The sequence below is a fragment of the Paramormyrops kingsleyae genome, chromosome 18 (genome assembly GCF_048594095.1).
Source record: "Paramormyrops kingsleyae isolate MSU_618 chromosome 18, PKINGS_0.4, whole genome shotgun sequence".
NCBI classification, from domain to species: domain Eukaryota; kingdom Metazoa; phylum Chordata; class Actinopteri; order Osteoglossiformes; family Mormyridae; genus Paramormyrops; species Paramormyrops kingsleyae.
The window spans coordinates 11,428,060-11,439,039 of NC_132814.1; the positions used below are offsets into that span (position 1 = coordinate 11,428,060).

The window sequence follows — 10,980 nt, forward strand, 5'->3', positions numbered from 1 at the left end:
CCTTCTGTGTTTTGTTTACAAAAATCGCAATGCTGCTAATACAAACTTACGCTCCTCACAAAGGAGGTTAAGGAAAGATAATTTTATACCGACCAAGTGCACAGAAGTTGTGCAAATAACGTCACATTACCTGCAAGTCAGGTACGATTCTGCAGGTGAAGCTGCGCGGCGCGCACCGCCCGTCAGCGCCGGCGGATGTCGCCGCGCGCCTTACGTCTATGCAGCGCGGGCTACGTCATGACCGTCCTACTGCCAAACATGGCGGATTTCGACACCATCTATGAACTGGACGAAGACGACGAGCGGGTAGTGAGCGACGAGCACCTGCCCAGATACTGCCCTGAACCGGTGGTTATGCGGGGGGCCGGCCACATCACTGTGTAAGCCACCCCGTGGAGCACAACAAGCTGCACGTCGCCGATATTAATCACTTAGCTGCTGGTGCCGATTGTTTTGGCTGTGTTGTGGGTGTAGGCCGGGCCGTCAGCCAGACACTGCAACTCTCCGTTAGCTCAAAGGCGGGCAGGGCAGTCGGCAGACACGGGAGCCGTGGTGGAAAGCAAATACCCGCTTTGTTGTCACTGAGCTCAGTCTGCTTGGGTAGGAAAGATATCTTCCAAAGTTACGCTCAGAAGTGTGCCAGTTAGCCTGCCGTTATGGCTAAGGGGATTGCAAGTTAGTATCTGGATAAGCCAAACCTTTGGGGGAACTTGTAGCTGACAGCGGGCCCCCCGTGCAGTGGGTAACCGTACCAGTGCTTTGCAAATTTGGTGTCGACAACTCAAATGCAAACAGGGAACAAAGGAACCGCAAATACAATTTAGCCGAAGTGCTACATTCCTAGCCTAAATGCGGTTTAAGTGCTGGAAAATACGTCTTTTCCGTTATAACGTTTTAAAATACACTATGCATAGGTTTTGTGATTGTTTTAAACTCTCATTCTCATAAAATGTTCGAGGTTGGCGAGTAGTCTCAGTCTCCGTGTAATTAACGGTAGCATCGAGAGCAAAGTAGCCGTTTCCCTCCCAGTAAGCTTTTGGAGGAGGTTTGATACCGCAAAAAAGGCACCTCTACCTTTTTGACGAACATGTTTACAGATTCATACATTCAGTCCCCATTTCCCGTCTGTCAGGTCCGCGTCCACGTCAGGCGCCCTGCCTTTGCGCTGAGATCTGTCTCCGTTTTCCTTGGGAAACTTTGTTTAGCCCGTGAACTTACAGCTGACGTGCGCTGAATCTTTGGTTCAGGCGTCACATACATGAATTAATAGTTCACCTTCTTGATAAAATATCAGAGTAACAGTATATAGGTTCAAACCCCCTGGGATTTGTCTGCAATACCTCCTGAGTGATTACAATATTTAATTGGATATCTGCATTCGATTTTATTTTGATAATTGTAAATAAACTACCTCTCTGTCCATTTTCATGATGTGAACTTATTTCAGCCTTTCCTAAGTGGTATGCTGTACACAGTCAAGTCAGCATTGCATTGCATGGTCTTAATGCTGATTAAAATATTTCATGCATTGCATGTAATATTTGGTAATGCGTTAAATGACAATGTTAATCAGCCATATAATGTAATTAAATCGAGAAATTTAATGCGTATGATGTTATATTAACAAGTGGCTTTCTGTTACTTCTTGGTTGCTTAAAGACCAAGAGGTATTATAATGGATTGGTGGATTGCTTAGAAAGCTTTAACTTAGGCAGTTGTAGCCATTTCTCTTGCATTTTTACTTTTCTAATTTTTTTTAGTTTGCATTATAGCAACATATATGCAATAAATTCCAATGAATGAGCATTCTTGCTTGTTTAAAGTAAGTGAACTTTATTGTCATTCACACCATACAGCAGTACAACAACGGATGCATAGCTGAACGAAATTGTGTATCTCCAGGCTCAATGTGCAGACATAAAAAGACAAGAGCACTTAGACAACATATGGATATTACAACAAAATTTCACTAAGTAAGACTGTAAGACAGCATAAGGCAGCACAGGACAGACACTAAATATACAAAACAATAGACATATGCAGAAATGTAGAACCAGTCAGTACTGAATATGATGAAAAGAAAAATGTTGAACATTTCTTGCACATAGACCAGAGATACAGTGCAACTCATTCTTAAGGAGGGAAATGCATTAATCGGCAGTAGCATTTGTATGTTTGTGTGAGATGCAGCTGATTTTTAATGTCCCTTTTACTTCGTCCATCAGGCTGATTTTATTTGGCATTTTTGTCTTTAATCTGCAGGTTTGGCCTAAGCAACAAATTTGATGCAGAATTCCCTTCTGTTCTCACAGGAAAGGTAATCCAGTGCCTCATGTTATGTGTCTTTTTATGAAAATCAAAGCCTTTACTGTCCTGCATCCCTTACATGTAAATGCAACTCATTGTCATTGAGTCCTTTAGTTTTCACCATGGCAGAATTTCTCAGTTTCCTATTTAGGTCTCAACAGATGTTTTTTTTTTGAAGCAGTTTCCTCTTCTGTGGTGGAAACCTTTCAAAGCATCCCGGAGTGTTGAATCTTAAAGAAAGCATTAAAATGAAGGTCTGTCAATAAGTAAACCCGCGCAGGTCGGGAAAAAAAAAACCAGCCACGGGAGGATATAGCACTGAGGTGATGAAATAATGACTGAAAGACCTTCCAGTGCTAAAAGGAAAAAAAGGACAGCGAAGGGAAGGGATGCAGCACAAAAAGGCTGTTGGTGGGGGTTAGCTGTCCGAGGGAAGTGCCGGGCAATAAAATGTGCTGCTAGAATTGTGAACCCTGGGTGACGTGGTCAATGGAGACGGGCCTATAATGATTGAGAGGCTCAGATCAGACCTACCCAGCTTTATACTGCAGGCTTTTGCTGTGTGCAGAAAGGCCATTGCATCCTGTCATAAAAGCTTACGACCCCCCATTTTACGGCGTACATACCTAGTAAGTAAAGGGCATTTATTCAGGCGGTGTGGAGGGAACAGCCAGGGGCTTCTGTCCTTATCTTACGGTTTTGTCTCCCTTTGCCCCGCGATGACAAAAGCTCAGCCAGCAGGTTACAAGCATGGGATTTAGAGATTCTCATCTGATCTTAGTAGCATCTGCGTATACCTGTCTGTTTGAAGAGTACAATCCCCTTTGATCTCCTGGAACTGAGACTTGAAGAAGGAATACAGGTTGCAGTTTTTGGATTTTTTTTTCCTTTTTTTTGGTTCAGTGCACTGAAGGGCAGCGCAGGTTTGTGTGGTGCGGACTGAGGCAATATATATATATATATATTTTTTTAATGTATTAAAACAATATTTGAATTTAATGTTTTGTTTACATGTTATTTTCAAACTTCCAAAGGACCTTATTAAAGAAAAATGTAAGAATTTCACCCCCCCCAGGAGTTTCAGGAATTTGGTGTCACCAAATGTCAGAATGACAGACCTTCCCTCTCCTCCCCCTGCCCCAGGTGGCCCCCGAGGAGTTCAAGGCGAGCATGGGCCGAGTGAACACGTGCCTGAGGAAGAACCTGCCCGTCAACGTCAAGTGGCTGCTGTGCGGCTGCCTGTGCTGTTGCTGCACTGTGGGCTGCAGCCTCTGGCCCGTCATCTGCCTCAACAAGAGGGTATGTCCGTCCTCGTCCCCCGTGTCTGTCCTCGTCCCCCGTGCCCCGTGTCTGTCCTCGTGCCCCGTCCCCCGTGTCTGTCCTCGTCCCCCGTCCCCCGTGTCTGTCCTCGTCCCCCGTCCCCCGTGTCCGTCCTCGTCCCCCATCCCCCGTGTCTGTCCTCGTCCCCCGTCCCCCGTGACCGTCCTCGTGCCCCGTGTCTGTCCTCGTCCCCCGTGCCCCGTGTCCGTCCTTGTCCCCTGTGTCTGTCCTCGTCCCCTGTCCCCCGTGTCCGTCCTCGTCCCCCGTGTCCGTCCTCGTCCCCCGTGCCCGGCCTCGTCCCCCGTGCCGGGCCTTTTTCCCCGTCTCCCGTGTCCGGCCTCGTCTCGCAGGTACGAGTCTGGCCTCATCCCTAGGCCTAGTCCCCTGGGCCGAGCATCCGGCCTCCATCCAGCTGGAAATACCTCTTCATTCAGCCTTGGATGCATTAAAAAATAATCAAGTTATTAGGTGGTAATGGGTGGTTGCTGCGGACTGCTGTGTTTTTATGAATGCAGCTAGCAAGGTGGCGCTTCCTAAACGACTCATCGGCTCCTCATACTAACTGTGTTGACTGTATGTGGAAAATTACTCCTTCCTGATAATTAACTCCAGTTCTCCTTCTAACAGACAAGAAGATCCATTCAGAAATTGTTAGAATGGGAAAACAACCGGTTGTATCACAAGGTAGAGTTTGTAGGCTGCGTATAATCCATGTGTGTAGTGTTACTAATCTATATGTGTTTGTAAAAGGAGGGGAAAATGAAATGCCATGGTCATCACTTTATGTCCATCTCTTTCCTGTGGTAGGTGGTCTGTGAGAAACCTATTAGGTTCCTGGCTTTTTTAAGCAAGCTGACATTTCTGATTTCTATTTTTTGAATATGATGACTAAGATAAATGTAGGGTTTTGCTGTTAAAAAAAAGTGTAGTAAAACAGCACATGTTTCGGTTTGAGGATTGACTCACTTTTACTCTTCAGTTTGTTCTGACTGTGCTCTCTTCCTTAGCTGGGGTTAGGGTTAGTTAATGGGTTAGGGTTAGTTAATGGGTTAGGGTTAATGAGGATTGACTCACTTTTACTCTTCAGTTTGTTCTGACTGTGTTCTCTTCCTTAGCTGGGGTTAGGGTTAGTTAATGGGTTAGGGTTAGTTAATGGGTTAGGGTTAGTTAATGGGTTAGGGTTAGTTAATGGGTTAGGGTTAATGAGGATTGACTCACTTTTACTCTTCAGATTGTTCTGACTGTGTTCTCTTCCTTAGCTGGGGTTAGGGTTAGTTAATGGGTTAGGGTTAGTTAATGGGTTAGGGTTAGTTAATGGGTTAGGCTTAATGAGGATTGACTCACTTTTACTCTTCAGTTTGTTCTGACTGTGCTCTCTTCCTTAGCTGGGGTTAGGGTTAGTTAATGGGTTAGGGTTAGTTAATGGGTTAGGGTTAGTTAATGGGTTAGGGTTAATGAGGATTGACTCACTTTTACTCTTCAGTTTGTTCTGACTGTGTTCTCTTCCTTAGCTGGGGTTAGGGTTAGTTAATGGGTTAGGGTTAATGAGGATTGACTCACTTTTACTCTTCAGTTTGTTCTGACTGTGCTCTCTTCCTTAGCTGGGGTTAGGGTTAGTTAATGGGTTAGGGTTAATGAGGATTGACTCACTTTTACTCTTCAGTTTGTTCTGACTGTGCTCTCTTCCTTAGCTGGGGTTAGGGTTAGTTAATGGGTTAGGGTTAGTTAATGGGTTAGGGTTAATGAGGATTGACTCACTTTTACTCTTCAGTTTGTTCTGACTGTGCTCTCTTCCTTAGCTGGGGTTAGGGTTAGTTAATGGGTTAGGGTTAGTTAATGGGTTAGGGTTAATGAGGATTGACTCACTTTTACTCTTCAGTTTGTTCTGACTGTGCTCTCTTCCTTAGCTGGGGCTGCACTGGAAACTTAGCAAGAGGAAATGTGAGAGCAGCAACATGATGGAATATGTAAGTTTGATTACCCTGTGTGAATTTAACCTTAATGATGGCTTTACATTAACACACATACACAGACAATGCATAGAGGACACTCTGGGCTGGTCATGTTAGGAAGGGTACTGTTTTAAAGCATTTGAGCTTCCGTGATCTGTTGTCTTGAATGGTCCCAGTGGTTTTATCATATATATTTATTAAAACAATTCATTTTGCTGAAAATAATTTGTCTCCAGTGATATTATAAGGGAGAATGGTTTAGGTCATTCCACTTTGATTGAGCAACTGGCCTTTGCGTCACCATTTTTGATTTTAATGAAAGTTGGCATGCTAGTTAAACATACCTTCCAGAGCTCAGAAATAGTTTCTGTTTATTTTAAAAAAATGTTCCTGTGAGATGTGGCACCTTTCCTACACAGCAGATAGTAAGACAACGATGATTCTCAGTGTTTTCTTCTGAGTGGTAACTTTTCATGGCAGTGACCAAAGCCCTCAGTGTGAAAGCTGAGCACGCAGGTGGGTCCTTGATTTTATACAGAATAAAACAATGTCACGTTACTGCTAATCACCACCAGTCAGGATCACCACCGCCCCCCCCCCCCCCCCCACACCCACACACACACCCTCTCGTTATTGGCAATATTAAAGAAAAAATATTGGTTATCGGGCAAAACCGGTGCACCACGATAAGGAAAGTCAGAGCATATGTAGGTTGAATTGTGGTGATCAAATTTTCAGGTGCTGAAATATGGAGACGCAAACAGAAAAGGTATTTATTATTTATTAATTCATTTAATGTAATTGACATACAAAATAATCCCATCTGCTGGTGTTCTGCTCCACTATTTCTCCTTTCCCTGGACTCTTGCGTTATTTCCAAGTTGGCACCAGTGCTTGTGGTCAATCAATCAGCAAAGCTTTTTGCTATAAGCCCCACCCTAGTAATCCCTGGTTGAATGAGAACTACCTACCCCAGATTAGGGAAGGGGAACCAAGAACGACCTCCCAGGAACTACAGTGGGACCCAGTTCCTGTGGTGGGAATGTGACAGAAATTCCCAGTTACTGAAAAGTGAGAATGGGCCTTAAAACTCATCTGATCAAAATGTGGTGTGGGAACAAATCTGCGGAAGATCTGGGTTTGGGGGACTGGTTGTGCCTTTAGGAATCTGCTGGACAGAAGAATGTTACTCCGTGGATGTGATCGGAGCAGTACCTGTGTATGTCAGTAGGAGTAAAGATGGGCAGTAACATAGCGTGCAGACCTGAGGAGTGGGATGCAAGATGCCTGGACTTCATCTTACAAAACGAAGGAGGTTGTCCCTGAAAATTCCCCCAAATGCTACATACTTTAGGATTCACTTTAGCTGCACCTCAGACTATTTGTATGAAATTAGCAGATGAAAAGAGCGTGAGATTAGTCTGAGTGAAGTTTCAGTGATTTTGTTTTTCTTTTGTAAGTTCAGGGCCTTGTAACTCCTACATCACTATAAGTAACATTTTTAAATTCTCATTAAAAAGCAGGCAAAGAGTATTCTCTTACAATTTAATTACTGGTCCCCCATAAGTGTTTTTTGAAACTCAAAAATAGCATTTTTTTTTAAAAACCTGCACACTTTTGGGGTGCTTATCTCATGAGGGGGACTAAGTGAGTAGCTCACGTACATATGCATATGCCTGGATGCTCTACTCCCCTCACTTTTTACATCAGAAAGTACTGTTCGCAAAGAGAACTTTGACAGTGAGAAAAGCAGCTTATACTTATTCAAAAGTTGAATTTTCAATACCGGGAAAAGAAGAGTTTCTGAACTGAGCGCTCTAGCTGTAATAATAATAAAATTGCAGATCCTAAGAAAATACTACAAATGATCATATCATTGCTACCTGCGTTATAGAAAAAACACTCTCAAAGGGAATTAAAAAAAAACCAAAACATTTCTGTACTCTGGAAGGTGTGTGTAATTCACATGTCGGATTTAATCAAAATCAAAATGGTGTTCTGAAAATCTTTTTGGAAATTCAAAACGAAATCGAATAACCCTTTAATCTGCAAGCTCAGATTCATTGCTGTTCATACCACATGCTTGTGCTTAAACTGAGTTGTGATTGCCATTCATTCCACATGCATGTGCTTAAACTGGGTTGTGATTGCCGTTCATACCACACGCATGTGCTTAAACTGGGTTGTGATTGCCGTTCATACCACACGCATGTGCTTAAACTGGGTTGTTGCATAAGTAAAGTGACTCCCAGAGATCAGCACCCTATTTCATTCAGATCAGTTTTAGTGTTAGAAGTCTCTGCCCAAGATTGCATTCATGCCATGTCACGTTTGTGGCCGGCTTTCACACTGGTGGTCCATTGGTGATTAGCAGTTTTGCAGTGGATCTGATTGGCTTGTTCCAAAGATCTGCCCCATCTTGCCTGTTCTGTTGCCTCAGAATGAGTGCTTTTGAGTGTCGGCAGCAGGTATTGTAGTGGTCAAAGGCATACGATGGGGCTGGGGTTACTGGTTCAAGTCTCAGGAAATTCCCCACTGTAGTACCTTTAAAGTAATTAATATGAATTACTCCAGTAAAACACCCACTGTAAATTGCTATGGTTAAATTTAATTTGCTGATATGATACCCAGTCACACCGTATTACTATTGTATTTTGACTTAAATTTAAAGTGCCGGATGTGTTTATGCTGCGTTCCATTTATCTTGGATGCCGAAAGTTGGAGCTGGGACTGATGTCACACCCCGAGTTAACAGCGTTCCGGTACAACAAGTTGAAAAGCCATTTAGCAATACTAGGGACCTGTTTCAGAAAGCAGGATTTCTTGCTCAGCCGGAAAACCTGTCAGATTTAAGGTACCCCAGTTTAAATGGCCTTTATCTTCGTTCAGTTACGTTTAGCCTAGACTACTTTAAATCCGGCAAGTTATCAGGCTAAGCAAGAAATCTTGCTTTATGAAACATGCCCAGTTCTAGACAGTTTCATTGTTAGCCATTGTTAACAATACCAGTTGATAACACATTATGTGGTGTTTTGCACATACAAACACTGTAGCAACATGTTCACAGATAGAGGCAGGACAGTACTGTGTGTGCGACCGATTTAATGACACACAAATAGGACATAAATGCTGATAATCAGCAAATAATTTCAGCATTCACTTCTGTTGATGAAGGGTGCAGCCTTGGGGTTGCAGAGGTTCCTCCGTCTTTCCAATTCCTACGTTAGGGGGGTGTTCCAGTTGAAATTTCAGACTAGGGAGTCGAAATTCCCAAGTTACGAGTTTAAATGGAACGCAGCATTAGTTTAATGTGGGAACAAAGCAGGGAAGCAATGACTGCTGGAGAGACTTAATTAAGCAGGAAGACTACAAGAGGGAGTCCTTTCTGTGGTTCTGTGATTTCTTTTCAAAGTACCCTGTCCACTGCCACTACTATACCGAAATTGCATAGGAATAAATCAGAGGAGCTCAACAACTTCTTTTGTCTCTCCTTTACAGGTAATTCTTATAGAATTTCTGCCCAAATATCCTATATTCAGACCAGACTGAAGATGCGGATGGGAAATGCCAGTGTATGACTCTGCATTCCTACACTTAGTGCCTTGTAGACATGTTGGACTGACGGTCTGCGCTGCTGTGTCGTGACAACTCACCACAAACCCCCCACCCAACTGTAGAATTACAACACCGTCACCTTGCTTTAGGGCAGATTTTGCACATATACTTGCGTAATGAGGCTCTTTTGTTGTTCCTGGACAACCCATTTTTAATTTAGAAAAAGAGCAGGTAAGGTAACTATCTGAAGTGAACCTTAACGGTCCCAACGCCCGTGGTGTGCGTAGAGAGGAGAGAGCGTGCTACAGCTCAGAGTCTGAAAGAAGCAGTGGCGTTCTCGGAACACTTTGTAGAAGCCAGCTAGCATTCCTGCGGCTGAAAACAGACACTATACCTCCTGCTTTACCTTAGCGCCTGTTGTCATTATCAGAGTTAGGTGATTGTTCTCTGAAAGAACCCTGCACAAGATTCTTACGTATTTGCCTTATGAAAGAACGCAGTGATGAGGTTCGGTTTAACCTTAAAGTTTAGGAGGGTAGCGATCAGTAGTGAAGTTCCTGCATTGTTCCGTTTTTCTTTCTTCCCACCTTCAGCTAAAATATAATACCACTGACGCATGATTTTTTGCATAGTATATCTGCGGCAACATTTTCTCCTGCATTTTTAAAATGACCTTGTAATACAGTAACGTTCACACTAGCCTATATAAATACTGCTTTAGGTTAAAAAATGTACAGTGTTATGCCATTGTTTACAAAATGTAATATAGGTCTTCATATGTTGCCAAGATATCAATGTACAGTAGATCTATGAAAGATTTCTAAGTAACCTTTCTGCATAAATGAAGCTGTTTACCTAGTAAGCCATATTGTACGTAGATAATGCCAGAGTCCATCCAGAGACCTTCACAGTAGTACGTGGAAGGACAGTTTCTAAATGCCATTTTACCGAAATCGGTCCCCTCCTAACTACTGTGACCTGTGCTGACAGTACTGATGTAAATTAAATGGTTTGCCAACCAAGGAAAAAAATGTCAAACTTGGTTTTATTAATATTGCTACTTTGAGATACATTTCACTCACTATACAGCATGACTGCTTGATATTGACCGGCCTGGTCTCACCCTCAGCCAGTGTTAAAGGGGAAATTCCCCAAACTGTAAAGATCTCCATGATCTTTTCAGCAAAGTGGCACTTATCCCATTGGTGTTCAATAACAAGCCCGTGATGTTTATTTCCCTGCCGCTTGCATCACAGCTAAAGTTCCATTGAAATTACAGTGTGTCTTTTAGTACGAGGGAGCTGGTGACTGGAAGGAAACGCTAAGAACCTGTCAGATCGAAATGGCCAGAAAAATGACCAGGGAGGAAGGGAAAAAGAAAAAAAAAACACTTTTGGGCGGAATTCCCCTTTAATTTCCTCCACAGGTGAAAGTCATATGTACAGCTGAAGAAGACTTTGTTTTTTTTTAACCTCCTAATTCAAAGGTGTAGTTCAGCTGTTCCTCCCCCTCACAGACGTACCTGCAGGTGTAGTGATTTATTTTGTCACATGGACCTCGCGGGGCACAGAGGTTACCCATGACCTTAGGGCTGCTCGGAGATGTCCTACATTACGGGCGTCTCCAAAGGTCAGTGTGGAAGAGTAGCTGTGCTCAGTTAATGTAGGTGAGCAGCGGTTATGACTGTGATTCACAATCTCTGTAGTGTATTTTCTGTAATAGAGGACTTGTGCCCGTTTTCCAATTCCTTACGAAATTAAGGAGAACTGGAATAAACTGTTTACTCCAAACCCTTATGCAATATGTGTTTGTGGCATTATTTCATTGTTCTCGTGAAATTCGAATA

General features: G+C 43.1%; 1 protein-coding gene across 2 annotated transcripts; it reads left to right on the plus strand.

Moving 5' to 3' along the window:
* Positions 1-169: 169 nt before the first annotated feature.
* LOC111838064 (cysteine-rich hydrophobic domain-containing protein 2-like) lies at positions 170-10,930 on the plus strand. 2 transcript variants are annotated; one of them, XM_072702202.1, is made up of 6 exons: positions 170-380; positions 2,263-2,317; positions 3,451-3,606; positions 4,255-4,311; positions 5,535-5,594; positions 6,318-9,071. In XM_072702202.1, the coding sequence occupies exons 1-6, from the start codon at positions 196-198 to the stop codon at positions 6,378-6,380; spliced, it is 576 nt and encodes a 191-aa protein (XP_072558303.1). In that variant the 5' UTR covers positions 170-195; the 3' UTR covers positions 6,381-9,071. The 2 variants fall into 2 exon arrangements, with proteins under 2 accessions (XP_072558303.1, XP_072558304.1); XM_072702203.1 differs by lacking the exon at positions 6,318-9,071 and adding an exon at positions 9,078-10,930 and having other exon boundaries at positions 176-380.
* The last annotated feature ends 50 nt before the right edge of the window (positions 10,931-10,980 follow it).

Excerpts from the sequence above, each read along its gene's own strand:
- LOC111838064 (XM_072702202.1), top strand. The coding sequence starts at position 196 with ATGTCGCCGCGCGCCTTACGTCTATGCAGCGCGGGCTACGTCATGACC. Across the intron at positions 2,318-3,450 it reads CTTCTGTTCTCACAGGAAAG|GTGGCCCCCGAGGAGTTCAA; the intron begins GTAATCCAGTGC and ends CCCCTGCCCCAG. Across the intron at positions 5,595-6,317 it reads GCAGCAACATGATGGAATAT|GTGCTGAAATATGGAGACGC; the intron begins GTAAGTTTGATT and ends TCAAATTTTCAG.